This window comes from Trachurus trachurus (genome assembly GCF_905171665.1).
Source record: "Trachurus trachurus genome assembly, chromosome: 3".
NCBI classification, from domain to species: Eukaryota; Metazoa; Chordata; class Actinopteri; order Carangiformes; family Carangidae; genus Trachurus; species Trachurus trachurus.
In genome coordinates, this window is record NC_139893.1 from 22727803 (window position 1) to 22751483 (window position 23681).

General features: G+C 41.9%; 2 protein-coding genes across 3 annotated transcripts; both read left to right on the forward strand.

The window, feature by feature from the left end:
* Positions 1 to 1190: 1190 nt before the first annotated feature.
* Positions 1191 to 1967, forward strand: LOC311001918 (high choriolytic enzyme 1-like; the record flags this gene model as incomplete). The annotated part of the gene is made up of 1 exon (XM_083993096.1): positions 1191 to 1967. One exon carries the CDS (start codon positions 1191 to 1193, stop codon positions 1965 to 1967), a length of 777 nt encoding a protein of 258 aa, XP_083849222.1.
* Positions 1968 to 2354: 387 nt separating this feature from the next.
* Positions 2355 to 23030, forward strand: eprs1 (glutamyl-prolyl-tRNA synthetase 1). 2 transcript variants are annotated; one of them, XM_083969258.1, is made up of 35 exons: positions 2355 to 2550; positions 4273 to 4357; positions 4489 to 4588; positions 4675 to 4831; positions 4939 to 5075; positions 5500 to 5594; positions 5679 to 5805; positions 5908 to 6100; positions 6214 to 6385; positions 6473 to 6706; positions 6814 to 6898; positions 8212 to 8271; positions 11893 to 12003; positions 12611 to 12747; positions 12841 to 13048; positions 13149 to 13261; positions 13382 to 13499; positions 13855 to 14040; positions 14138 to 14305; positions 14552 to 14773; positions 15298 to 15555; positions 15666 to 15890; positions 15965 to 16233; positions 18079 to 18130; positions 18222 to 18431; positions 18916 to 18988; positions 19154 to 19233; positions 19366 to 19467; positions 19625 to 19780; positions 20062 to 20259; positions 20460 to 20633; positions 20861 to 21021; positions 21515 to 21593; positions 21681 to 21745; positions 21999 to 23030. In XM_083969258.1, the coding sequence occupies exons 1-35, from the start codon at positions 2508 to 2510 to the stop codon at positions 22147 to 22149; spliced, it is 5004 nt and encodes a 1667-aa protein (XP_083825384.1). In that variant the 5' UTR covers positions 2355 to 2507; the 3' UTR covers positions 22150 to 23030. The 2 variants fall into 2 exon arrangements, with proteins under 2 accessions (XP_083825384.1, XP_083825385.1); XM_083969259.1 differs by lacking the exon at positions 14552 to 14773.
* Positions 23031 to 23681: the final 651 nt, after the last annotated feature.

Consider the following 23681-nt stretch of genomic DNA (forward strand, 5'->3'; position numbering starts at 1 on the left):
CTGTTAAGAAAAGTACTGATCCTGATCGAACCGCACGTTTTGATATATAATATGTAATACTTTTTTTTTAGTATACAGTATATCTCAAAGAATATGAATTCTTTGTAAGTGTTGGACCTGACCTGACAAAGAAAATCCCTGATCTAGTAACATTGGAGGAACAGAACAACAACTTGATTGAAAGAAATCTGAATTCAATGTTCCTCACAGCAGTTTATCAACATGAAATGTACTGACTGTGAGGACATTGATATGTCTGTTGTGAAAAATGTGATTGGGGGGATTGTTAAACCATTAGCATACATCTGTAACTTATCATTTCAAACTGGTACATTTCCAAACAAAATGAAAATACCAAAAGTTATACCTCTGTATAAATCTGGGAACAAACACCACTTCACAAACTACAGACATCTCGTTACTCTAAAATTTTAGAAAAACTCTTCAATAATCGACTTAACAAATAGACAAACACAAACATCATGGCACTGATAGAATCCATTGAAGAAATCAGTAGACCAGAAACAGTATACAGTTGGAATATTCATAGACCTACAAAAAAAGTGTTTGACACAATAAACCATAACATATTAATCAATAAACTGGAATGGTATGGCATCAGGGGTAAAGTGTTGGGTGGGGGAGGATTTATCTGAACAACATGAAACAATTTGTGAAGTTGGGTGATCATTGTTTGTTCAGCATGTTTGGACATTACATAACAGAATTAATCAAATATATGGTTTGATATTTTGATGAACTGTGGTTTGTGTCAGTATAGGAAAAACAACAACTTTTCAGATGTTGTCTAGTTCAGGCTGTTTTATCTGTTTCTATCTTTTCATGGCAAGATCATCAGGGGAAAAAATGTAATCCACAGTTTAAAATGAAAATGGATCGTCTCAGATTTCATTGTTTAGTAGTAGTAGCTAATAATGACAATTCAACAACAAAGTTAAGCTGTTGATTCCTCTAATGACCAGACATAACAAACCATGTTGAAACAGTAGGTTTGTCTGTGGAGTCCTCCCTTCACAGGTTTATTTAGCCTAGCAGTGTGGACCCCAGCCCATAATCCTCCTGCAGACACACCTGCAGAGGAGAGTATAAAACCCTGGACTGCACTGAGTCAAACATCAAGCTTCAAACAGTCTCTCCTCAGAAGCTCCACAGCCAGACTGACCCTGAAGATGACTCCCTCTGCCAGCCTGCTGCTGCTGCTCCTGCTCGGCCTCTCTCAGGCTCTTCCTCTCCAGGAGGAAGGAAGTGAGGAAGATGACACCATCGACATCACCACCAGGATCCTCACTTCCAACAATGGCACCGATGAGATCCTGCTAGAAGGAGACCTGCTAGCTCCCAGAACCAGAAACGCCATGGTGTGCTGGTCCCAGAGCTGCCTGTGGAGGAAGGCCTCCAGCGGCTATGTGACAATCCCCTTCACCATCAGCAGGGAGTTCACCAGCTGGGAGAAGCAGAAGATCGACTCTGCCATGAAGTCCTACCACAGCAGGACCTGCATCCGCTTCGTCCCCCGTCAGAACGAGTACGACTACATCAGCATCGAGAGCAAAGCTGGATGTTTCTCTGCTCTGGGCAAAGAGGGAGGCAGACAGATACTCTCTCTCAACAGGCAGGGCTGCATGTACCACGGCATCATCCAGCACGAGATCAACCACGCTCTGGGCTTCCAGCACGAGCAGACCAGGAGCGACCGCGACCAATACGTCAGGATCAACTGGCAGAACATCAACCAACAGATGTCCTACAACTTCTACAAGCAGAACACCAACAACCTCAACACTCCCTATGACTACTCCTCCATCATGCACTATGGGAGAACAGCCTTCTCCGTCAACGGGTATGACTCCATCACCCCCATCCCCGACCCCAACGTCCAGATCGGCCAGAGGCAGGGCATGTCCTACTGGGACATCATGAGGATCAACATGCTCTACGGCTGCTAACTGTGATGCTGACGCCAAATGCGAAATATTCACATTGTTTTTTCAGTAATTAAAAAAAAAAGATAGGTTACACCCCTTTAAAACACAAAATGGTAAACAGAATAGTCCATACTGTATGACTCCATTATGCTTATAAAACATCTTCAATAAAAGAAAAACAAAGCAAAGTCACTGATGCTATCTGCAGAATCTTTTTTTTACCTAGGCTACTTTACTTTCAAGAGGTTGACAAAAAACATGTTCTATCTATCTATCTATCTATCTATCTGTCTATCTGTCTGTCTGTCTGTCTTGTCTATCTGTCTGTCGTTTTTTTTTGTTTTTGTAGCCTATCGTTCGTGTATTTACACTCCCGTGCACTTGGTGGCAGTATTGCACCTCCATGTTGTTGTTTAGCCGTCATTGAAAAACCAAATCAGATTTCTCTCCCCTGTCTCTTCGACCCGCGGTCTGTTGGCGTGGACTGAGAGGCTTCCCCTGCCTGTGTGGACTTTAACTGGGTGGCTTTAACAGTGAGAAGGCTTCACCACCTTTCACAACATGGCGTTAAACCTCACCATAAATACAAGCAACCTGCCTCTAGGTGAGTTGCAGCCTGTTAACCCCTGATGACGGTGCTGTCAGTGTGCAAGTGCATGTGCATGCACTCACTGTCAGTCGGCTAAGCTAGTAGCTGCTACGTGTCACCCTAACAAATAAGTCAAAAATAACGATTGTATATGCGCATGTGGCGTATCTCCAGATCTGGATAGATGTCTGTTTAAGGTTAAGACAATGGCGCAGTCTTTTAAAGCTCTAATTAAAATGGAATACATGAAAACAAACGAGTAATAATAAAAGTTTATGTCCTTTTAGGATATGCATAATGTATATGTAAATGTTAAGTTAGCTCTCATGAAAGTTCACGGCGAGAGACTGGGGTTTTTATCATAATTTACGGTGTAGCCAAGTAGTTTCAATTGTTAAATGGCTACGACTGTAATTTGATCCATATGCATTTAAACTGGTATGGTGGTGTGTCCATATATGTTAAAAAGGGGTGGGTTATATATAATGTCAGTAGCCGCGGCTTATTCTGTGTGTGTCTCTGTGTGTAGCATGCTATTGCTAGCTAGCATGACGCCGTGGCACATTGAAAAACAATAACATGTGAACAGCTCGTGCTAATTTTCGTTTATTAGCGGCAGCTGCTTCACACAGTGGCCGTCCACTTAAAGCTTCACATCTAAGAGGCATACCCTGTCGAGCCATTGCATGTAAAATGCACGTATTTATGAATGAAGTGACAATGGATAAATAATGTACCGGGTAGTTGACATGCTGATGAGCTTACTTTGGTTAGCTCAGCTAACGTACGTTAACTTCAAACATGCTCAACGCTGTGTGTTGCTGAAATGTACCCTTGGTCGAACATTATTTAATAATATGGAGAGGTCTTTATATTATGTTTCATAAAGTGTGTAGAAGTATTTCTACCATGATGACTTGAAATAATGACTAGCTTTGACAGTGACTTAACAGCGCCGTTGTGCGTTGGCAGTGAGTTCAGCAGGCTGATGCAAGCATCTTGAAACGTGGCGTTTGATGGGACGGTTTCTGTGTGTGTGTGTCTGTTTGCGTACTGATTTGTGTTGTACAGCCCTAGCCGGCGTGGTGATCACAAACCCACCACACCTTTTCCCCGCAGAGAAGAATCCACCTCTGTAGCTCTGCTCTGCCAAGAGAGAGACAGGATGTCAGGAGAGATGAAACAGGAAATGCTTCAGTGATTAAAGAAATTGGACTCTAAAATGCCAAGCATTGATTTAGATTGCTTGGCCTATATAAATCATAGGACAGTCAGAGACAGAGTTATTTTGCATTCAAAATTTCTGTCAAAATGTTAGTTCCCTAATCTGAATTAAATTTTAAACTCAAAGATAATTGACCGTGTGGAAAGAGCCCTGATTGATACCACTGTCGAGCCATAGTCTTGTTACCTACTGTGGCATAGATATAAATGCTGAGTACTGTTTAAAGAGGTTCAAACATTGTGGTTTGGGCACAGTAAAAAGAAACACAGCAGAGTACATGTTATATCATCCCAGAACTGGTTGAACTGGTTCTCGACTCAAAATGTAATTTACGGTATAGTCTTTGTGAACTGAGAAAGCCTGTTAGATATGAGGCGCATCATCTTCATAAATGTAATGCATGTGATGTTGCTGTTGCTGTTGCTGTTGCTGAAACAGGCTTTGGTCGTTCATCCATGTTTATCTTCAAACACAACACACTAACATTGTCTTTTTTTTCCATTATCCTGCAGGTGCGCTTCTGGCAGCAGAGCATGTGAAGGAGAGTGTGCAGGTGTCAGTGGCGGAAGGCAAAGACACCCACCTTCATGTCTCAGAGTATGTGAGACAGTTGATTTCACCCAGCGTTTTACCAGTGCTCCAGCATGTAGCATATCAAATAGTAGGGTTGGAGTTTGTGGAATATATTACTCTTACTTTATCTTCTGTTTTCTTTGACTCTTCCTCAGTGCAATCCAGTTCAACGATGCTAACTCCATCTGCCGCTACTTAGCTCGCGTGGCTCCTGCTCTTGGCCTCTATGGAGCCAACATGATGGAGCAGACCGAGGTGTGTATGTTTGTGTGTATTTGAGACACATAGTGTGAGGTTCTAGGTTCTAATTTCTAATTTGAGATGCTGTCTGGTGTCCGCAGGTCGATCACTGGCTGGAGTTCAGTGCTCGCCGTCTGTGTGGCCAGCCAGGCTTGATGGAGGCATTGGGTGAGCTGGATCTGGCTCTTTCTCTGCGAACCTACCTGGTCGGACATGCTGTCACCCTGGCCGATCTCTGTGTCTGGGCGGCCCTCAAAGGTGTGTATCCAGCGTTTACCAGATCTCTTGGATCCTCTTTCAGGGCAGAATTTCCGCAGTTACATGAGCAAAATGCAGCACTGCAGTTTGTGATTGTTTCTCTGCAGGTCACGAGGGCTGGCCAGGCCAGGGGAAATCCTTCTCCCACGCCAACCGCTGGTTCTCCTTCTTGAGCTCCCAGGTCCCCTTCACTGCTGTGGGCAACAAGTATGCCAGCAAGAAAGCCCCAATGACCAAATCCAACGTAAGTGTAACCTTAGCCATTCACAAGTTGTTTTAGATAATCTTTTTTTTTTATTTGGGTTTTTTTCCCCTTTAATTGATAGTGTAGTTGAGAGAGACAGGAAATGGGGAGGCAGAGAGAGGGGGAATGACATGCAGCAAACGGCTGCCCGAGTCGGGATTCGACACGGGGCCTGCTGCAGAGAGGACTGTAGCCTCTGTATATGGGGCACCTGCTCTACCCACTGAGCTAAACGACGCCCCTAGAAAATCATTTTATATTTGGAGAGAAGGAAAGTTTGAAACTAGCAAGTCATCAACCCTGAAGCCATCTGAGGTAGACCTAATAAAATGCAGATCGTGTTTACGTTAATAAAACCAACACAAACCTGATGATTGAGTGCACTCTCCCTGTATTCCTGACTGACTGCGTCTCTACTTGACAGTCTAACGAGAAGAAGCAGGATGTTGGAAAGTTTGTGGAACTTCCAGGAGCCGAGATGGGCAAGGTGGTGGTTCGGTTCCCTCCTGAGGCCAGTGGGTAAGGCAAACAATCATCAGATGCCTCAGCGTGCATTAGGGAAAAGGTCCTTTACTTAACAGGAACATTTCTGTGTCTCTCTAGATACCTGCACATTGGTCATGCCAAGGCTGCTCTGCTCAACCAGCACTACCAGGTCACATTTAAAGGCAAGCTCATCATGCGCTTTGATGACACCAACCCAGAGAAGGAAAAGGAGGACTTTGAGAAGGTGAGACATAAAGTCTTGGAATTTGAAAAATATGATGTTCAGATGAAAAATACCAGGAAAAATGAGTTTGTTCTCATTGTCCATTTCTTTGCTTTTCCTCAGGTGATCCTTGAAGATGTCGCCATGCTTCAGATTCATCCAGACCAGTTCACCTACACCAGCGACCATTTCCCCACCATTATGAAATTTGCTGAACAGTTGCTTACAGAGGGCAAGGCCTACATCGACAACACCCCTCCTGAGCAGATGAAGCAGGAGAGGGAGCAGCGCACTGAATCAAAATGCAGAAACAACAGTACGCCTACCAATGCATGACATGATAACCCATTGCAGCGTATTTCAAACTAACAAGATGCTAATTTCTGAACTGTCTGAATCTAAAATACCCAACGTCTGTCTTCTCTGCAGCGGTGGAGGAGAACATGAAGATGTGGTCAGAGATGAAAGCTGGAACAGAGTTCGGTCAGACCTGCTGCATGAGGGCCAAGATTGACATGAAGTCTAACAACGGCTGTATGCGAGACCCCACATTTTATCGCTGCAAGAATGCTAGCCACCCCCGCACTGGAGGCAGCTACAGGTGCTTAATTTATTTGTCTTAGTAATTTGTACCTTTAAAAGATGCTTGATATTTAAATATTTAAACTGTCAACGTCTTTTCTTCCAGAGTCTACCCAACATACGACTTTGCCTGCCCCATTGTGGATAGCTTGGAGGGTGTGACCCACGCTCTCAGAACCACCGAGTACCACGACCGTGATGATCAGTTCTACTGGGTGATCAACGCCCTGCGCCTCAGGAAACCTTACATCTGGGAGTATGCCAGACTCAACCTCAATAACACAGTGCTGTCCAAGAGGAAGCTCACATGGTTTGTCGATCAGGGATACGTCGATGGATGGTAGGTTTAGATCAATTCTAACTCTGTTCCTTCTCATCCTCCTTTTCTCTTTGTCTGTCTCTCTTTTCCCATGTTCTCTTTTGACTGTTTCTTGCTTCATTCTCCAGGGATGACCCTCGTTTCCCCACTGTCAGAGGAGTCCTGAGGAGAGGGATGACTGTGGAGGGTCTGAAACAGTTCATTGCAGCTCAGGTACACAGTCATAGCTTATGAGGAGTAGGTGAAACCTCTGTAAAAACAAATACGGGAGCTCAGTTTGATAAATGGACCAAATAAAATATTAGAGATAATGTTAGACATTGGAGAGACTGACTCTTCCTTTTAATCATGCAACATTTGATTTTTATTTCTACCTGGTGCTTTTGTCAGAGCAACAAGTCCTGAAGCTCCAAACCTGCAAAAGTGCAGCTCAATGACATTACAGTTTTTCTCAGTCGCTTTGGTACATTTCTCCAATCATCTTTGACAGTTGTAAAACAGTAAGTGCATTTCTCAAGGCAATTCGTACAAATAGCAAAACACCATGGATTACTACAAAAACCAGTCTCTTGCTCAAAATCCTTAGTTCATCTCTTAAAAGTAAATATCTGTGTCAATGAACATGTCATTGTCATTGTGTACGGATAAGACAGTCAAATTGCTTAGTCATGTTGTCAATATAACAGTGTACTCTGGAGGGATGTTCTGATGTAAACTATGGCTAAGGTTTTGATCAAAACTATTGTAAATTGTAAGTTACACTTAAATATATGTGGGAGATTGATTGCAAGAGACTGGACAAGATTCACATTTACGCTTTTACTGTTTGTACTGTAATTTGTTGACAGACCATGTCATTGTGATACAGAAAGGAAAAGACAGCGCAAAGAAGAAAACAAAAGTAAAAATGTGAACATAGTACAATGTCCTTAGGGAAAAATGTACATGCAGTGCTGTAGTCCAATTACTTGTCCTTCCATTGTCAGACATTGGAACATTGTGTTGTGCTCCGACTATATATATGTATCCGTACTTGCCATCTGATGGTTCGTGAGATGCACCTTTGAGCTATTTCAAAAAAATGGATCTAAAGGAAAAGTATAGAAATATGCTTGACATTATGACAACTTGTTCAACCATTTTGCATGTATAGACAACTAAATGTTGTGGGGAGTGAGACTACAGAGACTCATTATAATACATTTTGATCAACATGACATGAGCAATTGATAATGTAGGAAACAGCAGAGAATTGTACGTAACCATTTGCATGGATGAACCAAAGCATTTGCAACTTGTTCAAAGGAATTGGAAACTGCTTTTTTGATGTGCACAAGTGACACAATGATGATTGAACAAGTAGTTTTGAGAATGTCAATTCTGATCTGAGAAATGTACCAAAGCGACTGAGAAAAACTGTAATAGTACGCAGATGTTTCTTGAAACAATGCCGTGTTACAGAGATTTTTTTTCTAAGCGAACCAGGACAAAGACAAATTTTCTTTTATCCACTCTCTTATTTTTAGGGAGGCTCAAGGTCAGTGGTGAACATGGAGTGGGACAAGATCTGGGCCTTCAATAAAAAGGTAAATATTTCCTCTTTGTCAACTTCAACCGAGTTGCGATTTTTAGACCCCAATGATCTTTGTTCAGAATTAGACAATGTTTTTCATCAGCCTGTTTGGCTCTGCTGCAAAATACAAAAATAAATAGAAAATTTAGGTAAGATGGGAGTGAAAGTGAAAGTTCAGGTTATTTGACAGGGGATCTTATCTAGAGTCTGACTATCCATGCAGGTAAGTACTTCATACAGCCCCATGCCAAAGAACACAAACTGTCATTTCGGGACAACTGTACTGGGACAAAAGGACAAAGCTCATTTAACTAGGTCTACAAAGAATATGTGATATATTACTACCTTTGTGATTGGACCAACTTGACAGGCCATGCTCTTAATCATTGATTATTTACTGACCTATTTTTGCATGGTTTACAATGTTCTTATTTATTAGTTTCACTTTCGCCGCCACAGAGCTAGGTCAATTGCAACCATAAAGTAGAAATGGATAAGATTACAATATGTTGCATGACAATTACTAAAGGCGGAGGCCTGTGATTGACAGCATCAGAGAATTGCCTGTGGGTTCACTGCTGGCATGGCTTCTTTCTGCTTTGCTCCTCTCATTCTGTTTAACACTTTCATTTGCCACCACTTTCCCTGATCTTTGCTACCCCACCATTACCGTCCATACTATCCCCAGTAACACCGAAACCCACAAAAGCCAAACCTGCTGCTTCATGTCATGCGCCACAGTTGTTTGTATTCATGTTTTGTTGTCCCCCATTTTCATCCCTGTCTCCTTCTATGCTGCTTTCCGTTTTCGTTGTTGTTGTTTTTTTTTTTTTGTCCCTGCTGGCACTTGCTGCTTCATCCCAGAGTCAGGTAGAAGGTGTGAAGTTGATGAGTGAGATTCAGACCTCAGTTAGAAAGGAAGATTTTTTTCATTATACTCATCATGACGGACTAGTCTAACTTAATTTTCAGTAGGTCAGGCTGAATACAGATTCCTAGGATTATCCTTATGATCATGTTTGGCTTGAGGTTGATATTTAGGGACTAACAGCTGCTTCTGTTTTTGCAAAGGGCTTCTTATGCATGTTCAACTAACCAGCTCCCCCCTGCCCTCTTCAGACAGTTTCATGCCCACAAAATTCTTTTACGTCAACTAGATGATATTTAAACAGCAGCAGTAGCTGTAGATGTGAAGAATTAAAAGTTATTCATTGTGGATAGTAGCTCTGATTTGCATCCAAATGACAGTTTATTAACTGTATTAACTGATGGATTCAGCGTGAAGTCACTGATTAACTTAACTTTAAAAATATGTATGTGTATGCTTTGTGGAGTAGAAGGCCAAAGAGGAGATTGTGGCTAGTTTGGAGTGTAGGAGACAAAAAGAGGAAGGTGTAATGGTGAGGGGAAACTATGTAAACAGTCCATTCTATGTAAATGTGTCTCTACCTTTATCCTCTCTCTCTTCCTCCCTCCTTATATCTGACATTAAACAGCATCTCACTCTTCTGTTTCCAAGCTGCCAATTAGCTGTCTGAAGGTACTCCTCCACCTCCTCGTCCTCCTCTTCTTCCTCATATTCACCCACCCCCTCTCTGCTTTCTTAACGGGCTGGTTGACTCAATACGCCTCTGCTATTTTACCAGCCAAACAGATTATTAGAGAATACACAGTCATAGTAGAGACAGGGCATCTAAGTTATTTTATGTTAACTGTCACACTAGTATTAAGTAGTTATTTTGGATTAGATTCTCTACAACTTTGCATCAGGTCCCTGAGTAACTGCTCTCCCTACGTCATGGCGCAAGAATGAGAAACGTCATAAAAAGATTTAAACAAGTCCTCTGCTTTCGTCGCTATGTATTCTCCTCAATGACTTTCTGAGGTGTCAGTGTCAGTTCTGCTTAATAAGGTCATAATGACACGGATCTGACTTCATCACAACAGGTTAAGGCATGTAATTAATTGGCATCAAAATGGTCTGAGGAAGTGTTTTTTCTTTTAATATTAGTTAGGTTGTGGGCAGCTCAACTAGGATGTGATCACTTGGTAGTCTGTCTTTAGAATATTTTGTTTCTATAGTGTTGTCTCTTTCTGGGATAGTTTTACCTCTTACTTTTTCTAAAAGAAGAAAATCCTCCACTTCCTATAGAGGCTCTAACCTAAAGGTCTCCTAAGCCTGTGTCAGGAATAGATGTCAGAATTGACATCTGAAAACTAATTATCATCTTTAATTGTTTTCTGTCTTTATTTAACCATTGGGACTGCAACAGATTCTGAGTTGGATTGTGATACTAAAAAGGGCTTTTAATATTAATCTGGCTAGAACTGCAGAAACTGCAGGAAGCCGATGCCTACGGTAACTCCAAACTATTTATAAAAATGATTTGGTCCTATGGTGACATTGTATTTTATCCCCTGTGTGATTTGGGCTTGAGTTAATATTGTGAGTAAGATGGTTTAAATCTCTAAACAAACAGTAGCAAACGAAGCGTAGATGAAGTCAAACATTCTCTAGAAGTACCTGGTTAAACATCCACCCCTGCTAATGTTTCCCCTCTCCATCTTTTCCCTTCATCTTCAGAGTTCATTGCAGCTTTTTGAGTGAGCGGCTGAGAAGTTTACTCTTCAGTTATTGACTAAATTGATTTGATATGTTAAACATTTATTTATGTTGTGCTTCATGTTTATTTCCTAAATCACTAACATTGCAAGGACCCTTTAGCTAGAGGTCAAAGGTCACTGTCAAATACAGTCCTCCTCACACAAATTCAGCATTGCCAGCCTGTACTGATCCTTACAGAGAACTGTCACCTTCCTGTACAACAGATAACAATAGACGAAGGTCCTTGTTAGACCTGGCATTTGCATCTCTCTCTCCGTGATGTGCTCTGGTGGTGAACCACATTGAGCCCTTGATGAAATGCTGTCCCACTCCCCAGTTCCTGTCAGTCTAGACTTCAACTGTCATTGAACATCCATTTCAGTTGATACAATCACAATTGGTCGGCTTAAACGTGTGAACACACCCAAGATCCATAGAAAACCTACTGACAGTTTCAGCATCAATATATTTAAATCAGATGATCAGATAAGAACTTATGTGATCAGATCACTCTGGCGGGTCTAATTCATAATGATTTGTAAAATCACAGATATTTTGAATTTGATGTTATAAAACCTTTGGGAGCATCCTCTGTTTTTTTTCTGTGGTCTTCTGGTCTTATCTAAACCACGTCTGCCCTGCTGAGATGATGTTCAGTCTGTTCTGAATCATTCAGCTGTAATTCAGGCTCCTATTATGCTCAAGCTGGCTGGTAAAATAGTGGCTGAATAAACAGCTGAATACAAGGTTTTTTTTTCCTTGACCTGCACACCTGTCACAATTCACTCATGGAATTAGCTTTTCTTTCTCAACTCGTCTTTCTTATTGTGAGTCTGACTTCCTTTGTTGGCAGGGTATTTTTGTGTTTCAATAAAGCTGCATCATTTTCTGCTTGGTTCTTTCATCACTCAGCATTTTGTATGTGGTGTTTGTCATAAAGCATCAGTCTTCTTTTTACTGACCTGTTAGTGTCTGTGTGTTTGTGTGTGTGTGTGTGTCTGTGTGTGTGCGCGTGTGCGTGTGTGTTAGGTTATTGATCCAGTTGCTCCAAGATACACAGCACTGTCCACCTCCTATGTGGTTCCTGTTTCTGTCCCAGAGGCCTCAGAGGAAATGAAAGAGGTGGCCAAACACCCTAAGGTATGAGGTTTCATGCTTTTTTGTGCTTAGTGAAAATCATTTTACTGATCTTAAAGAACCATATTTGTCTTTTTGCTTGTTTTAAGCCAAATAACTTCATTCTGCCAACACCTTCTGTTAATTTATTTTCTTATTTTAGCATTTGTAAAAAAAAAATTACATGCTTTATAAGTTAAAAACTCTGGTGAAACCATTCCTCCTGTGTAGTAATGGATCACTATGAGACAGAGTTGTTTTTGAGGCCAAACCACATCCCAGAAAGCGAAAGTAGTTCCGAGTATTTGCTTCGCATGTCATAATGTAACATAATTATACGTTATTTCATAGCTTGAGTTGGGACAAAAAGAAAGAAAAGGGAGCCTTAACATACATTTTGCATCCATCCCTGATGGTTTTACGCTGCTCAACTGAACTCAAAACAAAGGCGCCGCTCAATGACGTCATTGCATCTCGTGGTATTAAAAGGACATTACCCATTTCAACGACATACAAAGGTCTGAAAACTCTTTCCCACTGTATAAGCACATGACTTGCTTATGTACTGTTTGTGCTCTTGGAAGCTTTTATAATGTAGCTCAGCCACAGTTGTTCTTGTGTGCCCACCCAGAACACAGAGGTCGGGATGAAGGAGGTTTGGTATGGACCTCGGGTTCTGATCGAAGGAGCCGACGCTGAGACTTTCTCAGAGGGTGAGATGGTCACTTTCATCAACTGGGGTAACCTCATCATCTCCAAGATCAACAAGTGCGTATAATCATTTTAGTAAAAGTGATCATGTGCTGTCCTATTAATGATGAGGACTTTTAATCCATGTCCTTACCTTCTGTAATCGTTCAGAGGGGCTGATGGTAAAGTGGTGTCCATTGAGGCCCGTCTGAACCTTGACAACAAGGACTACAAGAAGACAACGAAGATCACCTGGTTGGCCGAAACAAACAACGCCCCACTCCTGCCCACCATCTGTGTCAACTATCAGCCTCTGATCTCCAAAGCTGTCCTCACCAAGGATGACGACTTCAAAGAGTTCATCAATAAAAGCAGCAAGGTCTGTACTGCAGTGTCAGCCTTGTCTCAGTGTGGGTCTGATCTATTTCAGTGCATATATATATATATATAAAATATGCATTTCTCTCGCATTCTTTCAGTTGGAGGAGAAGATGCTTGGAGATCCTTGTCTGAAAAGCCTGAAGAAAGGTGACATCATCCAGCTTCAGAGACGAGGCTTCTACATCTGCGACCAGCCCTACGAACCAGTCAGGTAAGGGGCAGGACCCGTTTGTTTGAACCAACCATCAAATACACCTGACACACTCAGTTTTGTCACAGTTTTCACAGTTTCTTTCTTAATTTGTGTCTTAACTGTGGTGAACATCTGTAGTCCAAACAGTTGTAAGGAGAGCCCCTGTGTCCTGCTTTACATTCCTGACGGCCACACCAAGGAGATGCCCACAGCTGGATCCAAGGACAAGAGCAAGAGCCAGACTGCCAGCAACACAGTGAGTGCTTTTGAAGAAACCTCCACTCAGATGTTTGTTACTTCTTTAGCTGTGGGTTTATCTGCAAGTCAGACCATTTACAGGAATTGCATGAAACCTCTTCCTCATGCTACCTCTTACGTAGATATGCGCACTTTGATCTTTGTCTTTGCATTTTATGGTATGGGAGTGGTTATTAACCTAAGCTGTAGTCTTAAATGTTGAGCCATTATTGAAACACACCAGTAAAGCTGGAGTCTTCAACCACAACTGACTACAAAGAACCTGTAGATCTTGTCTTTGGGAATAACTGGCACGTGTCAATTTTCTGCCTCTTCTGCAGTTGTAAATCTGCCTCCCCTCTTTTTTTTTTTAGCCTGCCACTCCTACCAAGGCTGCTTCAGCACCTGCCTCAAAAGCTGCTCCAGCACCTGCCTCAGCCCCGGCTGGTGATGTGTTCTCTAGCATTGTAGCTCAGGGTGAAGCTGTTCGCCAGCTGAAGACTGCCAAAGCTCCTAAAGAAGAAGTGGACAAGGCAGTAAAGCAGCTGCTTTCTCTAAAGGTGCATCCGCTGTAACTACAAGAAATTACTCTGTAAGTAAAGCTTTCTGCTTTTTATTGAAATGATTTATCATACTGTTATCACTTTCACTTTGCAGGCTCAGTTTAAGGAACAGACAGGTTTAGAGTACAAGCCAGGTATGGCACCTCCCACCACTGCTGTAGCACCACCTGCGTCTGCACCAGCCACCACCGCTTGTCCATTCACCCGTGTTGCCGAGCAGGGTGAGCTGGTCAGGAAACTGAAGACAGAGAAGGCACCTAAGGTATGTAGACATCTGTCCAATCAATCTGAATGTCCACATCCATCTGTACAGTCACCCGTTTGTGTCCGCATTCGTTTGTCCAGTCATTGCTCCTGTCCCAAGTCATTCATCCTTTTGTTAAAGTCTTCGTGTCTTCACGCGTTTGTTGGGAAAGCACCCATGTCCCCATACCGTCTGCATGCCAGTTGCATGCCTGGCTTAACCCTTAACTACCTGCATCAATAACTGGTTTGTTGATGGTACCAGGACCAGATTGATGCAGCAGTGAAGCAACTCCTCGCTCTAAAGGCTGAGTTTAAAAAGCTGACCAGTCAGGAGTACAAACCAGGGATGGCCCCGCCCACCGCCGCGACCCCTAGTCCTTCCCCTGTGACCAAATCCTCCCCATCCTCTCCCTCTGGCCTTTATGAGAGTGTTGCACAACAGGGGGAGGTCGTGAGGAAACTGAAGTCTGAAAAAGCTCCCAAGGTATCAAAATGAACCATAGCACACAGTAGAAAACGGTGTTTCTTAAAGTACTATTTGTATTTGTGAATACATGAGTAATAGTCAGGCAGTTTATGACTTGAGGCTCATTACCTACACTGAAAAATACCAGTCAACAATGCAATACTTGTTTGAGTGAGACCCTGGTAACAGAATAGTCCACCACTGAAATGGGAAATGGTAAATGGTCTGTATTTATATAGCGCTGAAGGGTGCAGTGAGATAACATCAGGATGACCTCTAGATTTCAACATTATCTTGTTTCACTGTCCCAATTATAAATGATGTACTGTTTCTCTCTGCTTGGATTGTAAAGGTAATATATTTTAGCCTGACAAGACAAGATTCTTGGTCATATGGTTAAATACATTTTCCTAATTAGTATGTTGATTTTTGCAAATCACATTTCATGGCCGTCTACTGTATCCTAATGTTGTCAATATTTAATTACCAGGTGGTTACAAACTGCTATGAACTGAGTGACAGTATCCCCCTTGTCTTTCCAGGACCAGGTTGACGCAGCAGTGAAACAGCTGCTCGCGCTCAAAGCAGAGTATAAACAGGTTACAGGCCAGGAGTACAAGCCTGGAGCTGCCCCAGCTCAGAAGACATCTGCCCCTGCACCAGCCCAGAAAAGCCCCAGCCCTGCACCTGCTGCTGCTGCTGCTGCTGCTGCTGCTGGTGGTGCTGCCACTGGCCTCTATGAGAAGGTTGCTCAACAGGGAGAGTTGGTCAGGAAACTAAAGACCGAGAAAGCCCCCAAGGTAGGAAAATAGTTTTTCCCCTGCTTTGAGGCTCTTTTGTGATGAATTGTCCTCCATTTATTTGATGACACTTTGAGTAAATGGCTGTCTACTTGCTGGCTGTTTATCAGGATCAGATTGATGCTGCAGTGAAGCAGCTATTGGCTCTAAAGACAGAGTACAAAGAGAAGACTGGGCAGGATTACAAACCAGGAATGCAAGCCCCAGCTGCCCAAACCCCAGCTGCCCCTGCACAGTCCAAGTCCAGCTCTTCTCCACAGGCTAAGGAGCTGTTCTCACAGGTGGCCCAACAGGGGGAGCTGGTGAGAAAGTTAAAGTCTGAGAAGGCCGCTAAGGTAGGTAACCAATCACAGGTTGCAATAGAATATAGTAGTGGATAAGTAGAAAACCATCTGTACCTCCATTTCAGGATCAGGTAGATGCAGCAGTAAAGAGTCTACTGGACCTGAAGACCAAATACAAGACGCTCACCGGCGAGGACTACAAACCAGTGGCTGCTGCTGGAGCTACAGGAGGAGAGGACAAAAACCGCAAGGAGAAGGAGAACAAGTCTGAGAAGCAGGGGGGAGCAACAGGAGGTGGCAAGAAGGGTAAAGGAGACAAGGGCGGTCAGGGCAAGGAGTCCTCTGGAGGAGCAGGAGGCTCAGGAGAGGGTCAAGGATCTAAGAAACAAACACGGTGAGAGACTGGAAAGAAATGGAAGGAGAGAGGTGAAGTGAACTGGTGTTTCATCTGTTTTTTGGGTTTTTTTTTCATTGTGGTAACTTCTCAAGTGCCATATTTCAAAGATGTTTTGGTAAAATGGTAATCCTTATTATACTCAACTCTGTCACCATCACTGTAAAAAATAGTGAGGAAAAAAAGCATTTTTCTCCTTTTTGCATCTGAAGTTAGCTTTTCGACTTTTTCTGTTTCTCTTTCTGTTAGTGCAGATGCAACCTTACATAATGATTTCTAAACGTGTTCACACCTTCACTGTGGTAATGTTTCTCTCCCATGTGTTGCACAAAGCCCAGCAGGCTGATGATATGGCTGAAATTGAGCAGCATTGTCAGGATGTCAGAGCCAATAAAAAGTCTTAATACTCAACTGTCTTGTTAGACTGGTGTCCTGATGAGCACTGTATAGTTTAATGAGATGCCTCTTCAGCAAGTTGTATTGTGTTGTACAGAGGTGCTGAATTGTTACCAGTAAACTTAATTCACTCTAACACTATGATGCTGTGCGTCAAATATTTTGGCCTTTGAATAAATACTGGAGCATTGTGGAGACAAAGGCACAAAGTTGGATTCGTAACTTGAACACTGAAGATGCATCATCTCTTAACACAACACTCGCTACCTGCTATAGCCTAATGGCTGAAGAGGGTTTTTGTAATCAGATTTGGTGAGTCTAAATGATTGGTGTTGTCATCTGTTTGGCCAGTGCCTGTTGTCTGCTGTCAGTCTTGAGGATACAATGTGATTGTTGGCTTTGTGACGACTAATCAAAATCTGCTATTCAGATTTCTAGCCATGCTAGCTGCAAGGCTTTAGTCATGGGGCTGTCTCTCTGTCGGCTCAGCACTTTGGTCCACACCGACACATCCCAGCAACTATTGGGAGAGCTGAGCTTTTGTACAGGCACTATTGGCCCCGGGAGGATGATTCATATTGAATCTGGTGTTTACTGATATTTTGGCTTTTAGTAAAATGTCTTGAGCATTGTTGGATACTATAGATTGTTAAGGAATTAATGGTGTCCAGAGGAGAAATGACTAATGACTATGTTGATAATTAGATTTTTCCTTTAGTGCCACCAGCATGTGCACGCTAAGATTATACCTGCATGTTACCTTTGTCACCGTGAGCTGTTAGGATGGCTAGTTCCATCCAGTGCAGTTTAACACATTAGTGCTCTTCAAACATTTATTTTGAAGATTTACTGAAGGGACTTTTTTGTGATCAGGTTTTTTTAAGCCAAGATGCAAAAAGTACAGAAAATGACTTTTCCTCTGATCAAAACTATGAATCAAAATAATAGGGATTATCATTTTGACCTTACATCAGCACATCTGTCCCAGCACATCTGTCCCAGTGTTTTGTCAGTTTGAAGCTTACAAATAGTTTGCTGGCTGTGCATGTCTGGTTACGTTTGAATGGTTGTGTGACAGTTGTTTAAATGCATTCAGGAGTGACACTCATTACATGAAGGTTAAACTAACCAACCAGGCATGACTTGAAATATCAGTGTTTGTGTTGTTGCTGTTTTTCATTATATCTGGGCAACACTTCATCACGTCCGTCTTTAGTTTGACAGATGGATCTTACTTAAAATAATCTTCCACTAATGATATAACAAAACACATTGAGTTAAGAAAACGTAAACACTGAAAAACTGACAGACTTAAAAATAAAAATGAGATTCCCAAATACATCACATAAATTTAACCTATGTTTCTAACCTAAGTTATACTTTGCATAATAGTGTTTTGGAAATGACTTTGTACCTTTGCTTCACACTAACATGTTGTTTTCCTGTCAGGTTGGGCTTGGAGGCCAAGAAAGAGGAGAACCTGGCTGATTGGTACTCTCAGGTAAGTTGAATATAAAAGTCCTGTTTGCAGCTGTCAGAAATAAATAAATAAATGAATAACCTTACAATGCAATGTTGCTGTTCCCCTCCAGGTCATCACTAAATCAGAGATGATTGAGTATTATGATGTCAGCGGCTGCTATGTGCTACGGCCCTGGGCATTCTCCATCTGGGAGGCCATTAAAGAGTTCTTTGACCGGGAGATTAAGAAGATGGGAGTAGAGAACTGCTACTTCCCCATGTTCGTCTCTCAGGCCGCCCTCGAGAAGGAAAAGACCCACATTGAAGACTTTGCTCCAGAGGTAATCAGGAACTCTTTGAAACTAAATAAAACTGTAGAACTTATTGCAGCACTGAAATGACCAAAAACAATTAAACTAATAACACAATACCTTTTCACTCAAACAAAAAATATTTAATTCAGAACATGATATAATCAATAATATAATCTTGATAGTCCTTTAAAGACAGGATAATTATGTCAGATTTAGCAGCATTGTTGGCCAGCAGGCCGGTGGAGACTCCATACCTCGATCATAACTTCAGACTTTCTGTTCCTGGATTATTTTTTAATTCTTACTCCATAAATGTCCACAGATTAAAAAAGAAAAGAAAATGTTGTGTTGGACAGAGGGTGATATGAAAAGTGTATGGAAGGAAAAAAAAAAAATTCTTTTTAATGATGGCAGTATATCTATTGTAGTTGACAACAAAATATAAAATTAGGAACAATAAAAAATGGCTGTAGTAGGTCCTCTTTAATGGTGATGTTGTCATTTTTGTCAGGTTGCCTGGGTGACCCGGTCAGGAAAAACAGAGCTGGCAGAACCTATTGCTGTCAGACCCACCAGTGAGACAGGTCTGAACTCATTTTAAGTTGACTCTTTAGACTCTGTAAAACAACCAACACACACAGAGTGATTGGTTGTAAAACATTGATGTTGTGTTCAATGATACAGTAGATGCGGATTTTCTCCTTGTCGAGTTTGGTATGAACCTTTGGCTCTGTCCTTGTTTATCCCAGTGATGTACCCAGCCTATGCTAAATGGGTCCAGTCCCACAGAGACCTGCCAATCAAGCTCAACCAATGGTGTAATGTTGTGGTCAGTGTCTTTTTATAATTACATTTACACCATCCAAGTTCACATCTTGCATTACTTGCTTTTGTATTTTAATAATGGTCACTGAAGTCTTACCTCTCTTTTCTTTTCTTCCAAACCCACTCTTTCATTTAGAGATGGGAGTTCAAACACCCACAGCCCTTCCTGAGGACAAGAGAGTTCCTGTGGCAGGAGGGACACACAGCATTCGCCACCAAAGAGGAAGCAACTGAGGAGGTAACAGACCTACAGTACATAGCCCTGATTTTAATTATTTGTTCTAAAATGAAATGAAGTTCATACCATACTCAAGTAATTGTAAAGATTTTAATTTTAATTGTACTAAACAGTGGGTCTCTGTATGCTTGGCTTGTGTGTTCATGTGCGTGTTTAGGTGCTTCAGATCCTGGATCTGTACTCCAGGGTTTATGAAGAGCTGATGGCGATCCCTGTGGTGAAGGGTAGGAAGACCGAGAAGGAGAAGTTTGCAGGAGGCGATTACACCACCACTGTGGAGGCATTCATCTCTGCCAGCGGCCGAGCCATTCAGGTACACAGGGTTACTGGCTGCATTCATTCCCTTGTTCACCTCCCAGTAATACTGAGGCCAGCAGAGTAAAAATGTTTAGTTTGTAAAAATTTAACATCGAATTGAATACAACTTTGATCATTTACAGTGAAACAGATAATTATTTGTAATGTTTCATGTTGTTTTCACATATAATCCTCAGACAGTTAACGATCTGAGCTGATGTTTCATGGTAAAAATAGCATTTAAAGAAAGACAATTAGCCATCTTGACATTGTAACTTTTTCCTTGTGCTTTCTCAGGGGGCTACTTCCCACCATCTTGGCCAGAACTTCTCCAGGATGTTTGAGATCATGTTCGAGGATCCAAAGAAGCCTGGCGAGAAGCAGCTGGCTTTCCAGAACTCTTGGGGAATCACAACCAGAACCATTGGTGTTCTCACCATGGTCCACGGAGACAACATGGGACTTGTACTGCCACCCAAGGTCGCCTGCCTGCAGGTAAAGTCACTCTCAGACATGGAGACGCACTTGACATGCTGGATGGATGACTCTCAATTTTTATCGTGTGCACTTTTTTTTCATTTTATAATACCATTTGAATTTGGAGATGCAAAATAAATCCCTGCCGAAGTACACAGATTCATGCATAAGGAAATATAGCAATTGTAAATGTAGTTAAAACTTGTCTTCTTGCCCAGATTGTCATCATCCCCTGTGGAATCACTGCCTCCCTACCAGAGGAGGAGAAGGAGGCTCTGTTGTCTCAGTGCACTAAATACCTCAAGAGGCTGCAGGAGGCTGGCGTCAGGGTGAAGAGTGACCTCAGAGACAACTACTCCCCAGGATGGAAGTTCAACCACTGGGAGCTCAAGGTCATTACTAACATGAGAGTAAAAGTAGAAGAGTTTAACTTGATGTATGTGAAAATATGCAAAGTATGTTTAGATAATCAGAGCTTAACCTCAAGCCTCATGAAAAAAGAGCTAGTAAACAATATATGAGGTGATCCTGTTGGTACAAATGGTTGCTCAATAAACACTTGAGACAGTAGCGCTGCCTTTAAATCTCTCACTTGTGTATGTTTGTGTGTATCATCCAGGGAGTTCCTATTCGTCTGGAAGTAGGCCCTAAAGATATGCAGCAGCGTCAATGCGTCGCTGTGAGGAGAGACTCGGGCGCAAAGGTGACAGTTCCAGAGGCAGAAGTGGAGACAAGGCTGGTTGCCATGTTGGACGACATCCAGAAGAGCCTGTTCAACAAGTAAGATGCAGCACTGCACACCAGGGTCAGACTTAACCTATACTTGGCTGACACAGGACTTTGGTTATTAATGAATATTGATCAGCCAGTAAAGGAAACCAAACTACTATCAAATTAAGCATGCTGTTGGAAGGATTTTACCTATAGATTTAAGTACGGAAAAATGTAGTTAGAGCTGTGTCGCCTGTGGTTAATCACACTCTCACTGAAGGTCGGCTGCCATTTCACTTCTATAGGAGAGCTGTGCATGTAGCAGCCATTAAAGCACAAAAAACCTGACGCATGCAGCTTTAAACTTAATGCAGTATTGCAGATGGTGTAGTTGGTGGAAGTAAATATCCTGTGGCCAGCCAGCTGGGGGTAGCATTGTGTTTAAAACTGTGTACACAAACTGAAAGATTTAGTTACAGATGAAATATCACAGAGAAAATGAAAGGACACTTACATGCACATAAACATACAAGAGGACTGATGTTATGCCTGTGTTTTTCAGGGCTTCAAATGATCTGAACACTCACATGGTGACGGCAGACTCAATGGAGCAGTTCCAGAAAGAGCTGGACCAGGGCAAGGTAAGTAACACGCCCCACACTCTGAGCAATACGTCTGACTGTCTGTCCTTGTCAGAGTCAATAACCGATGTTTGTCTTGATTGATAGATTGTCCAGATCCCATTCTGTGGAGGAATTAATTGCGAGGATTCCATCAAGAAAACCACTGCCAAGTACGTCAAACCTCGCTGTCAGAGTCAGTCCCTTGCTCTACCGTTTGAGGGAGCAAAAGGCCTTTTTTCACGCAGTGTATCTGTCAGCACATTTGCAGGGAGACTGCACTTTAAAATGCTTTTAATCAATATTTTCCACCAGGGTTGCATGTGAAATGCTATCATGATGTATCTTATTCAGAGAATATACAGAATGTCATATAATAATTATTGATTTCAGCCATTTATGATTCTGTGCTCTTGCTCTCATCAGGGACCAGGACCTGGAGCCAGGAGCTCCATCTATGGGAGCTAAGAGTCTGTGCATCCCCTTCTCTCCCCTGAAGAAACTTCAGCCCAGTCAGGCGTGCATCAGCTGTAACGAGCCTGCACAGTACTACACCCTGTTTGGACGCAGCTACTAAAAACCTGCTCTGATCTGAAAGGGGATGAACACTGTAGCTGAAAAGGGCTTTCCTACTAATAATTTCTATTATTTTGATCTCATATGGGTCTCTAGGTTAAGTGGGATGTGGAAGTAACTGGACAGAGGGATTTTGAACGATAATATAATAGTTTTTTTTCTTTTCTTTTTTTTTACATTTGTCAACTGTGTCATAAAACATCAGAAAGCAGGTGGAGGTGTTGTTTACTCAGAGAACTCCGTTATGAAAGAAAATAACTGTATTGCCCTTACTCTTCTACTCTGTAAAGACAATGTAAGAAAACACTCGCCGTCCAGGACGGGGTTGTACAACTATGGAAGCTAACAAAACGGGAGCAGACACTTAATAAATCTTTTCTACCTGGCAAGTTTGTCAACAAGTCCTGTGTGTCATGTGTGTAACGTGTGGAGTCCCAAGTATAACTAATTAGTTAATAGTAAGTAATTGGTGTAATTGAAAACCTCTTTATTATTTATACTACTACATCTAGGTTGTTTTATATATATTTAATATATATTGAAATTCATGAATTGAGTGGGTATATGCATTTTTTTTTTTTGGCAAAATAAAAAAATAAGTACGGAGGAGAAGAAAAATCCCTGGGAGAAAGTACTCTGTCTCCCAACAGTCCTGTCTTTCGTAGCCAAACTGTCTCAGGAACTGTACAGGTACTCAGGCTTGGAGTTGGAGTGTTATTCTCACAGCTTTTTCAGTCCCCCTGTTTGTGTGACTGGTTACAGTATGTGGCTCATGGTTCACATCGCAGCTTAATGCAAATCCTTCAGATCCATCAAAGCCAAGTGGTGTATAGCTGTGACAAACCAAGTGGTTAACAGCCAGTAATGTAGCCCCTGGAAGAACTCTACACATTGTCTATTATAATAAACAACTTTCCATGGTCAGTGCGCTCTGTGTGTTTTTGACCTGTAAGGTAATATGAAAGACAAAGAAAGAAAACCTTTCTTTACACATAATGTCTCCTGTGGAGCTCGTCATTGATTACCTGTGTTGCCCCAATGTATTGTAAGATTGTGTAGTGGAATACATAAATATACTTAAGGCTTACGATGGAAATGTGGTAGACTAAAGTAGGTTAGACCTTTTATGCACACCATCAACTGCAATAATGCATTATAGGACTGAACATTTAAGTTTCACTAAATTATGAATTAGTGCAAGATTGTTGTATTTGCATGCATTTTATTGTGTACTTACCCAATAAACCATAACTGTATGCAGCAAGATATGCAATGTGAACCACGTAATGCATTACCCAGCAGGGTTCCCTGGTGGTTACATAATACTTGGGCTAGTATGCCGAACAGATAAAAACGGAAATATCCTGTTATATTTTCAAAATAAAACTTGAGGCGTAGACGTGGTATAAAATCTTGGACCTGTTCGGCAAATTACACAAGTTACATGGAGGACAGGGGTTAAATCAGAAATGTTGACGTACTCTGCATGCCAGTCTCTCAAGATCATGGTAGTTGTCATCCAGTTGCATTTAA

Bases quoted from the DNA above. Each gene is read 5' to 3' on its own strand.
- eprs1 (XM_083969258.1), top strand. From the start codon at position 2,508: ATGGCGTTAAACCTCACCATAAATACAAGCAACCTGCCTCTAG. The intron at 6,707-6,813 runs GTAGGTTTAGAT...TTCATTCTCCAG, and splicing joins CAGGGATACGTCGATGGATG to GGATGACCCTCGTTTCCCCA. The intron at 18,131-18,221 runs GTAAGTTGAATA...GTTCCCCTCCAG, and splicing joins TGGCTGATTGGTACTCTCAG to GTCATCACTAAATCAGAGAT.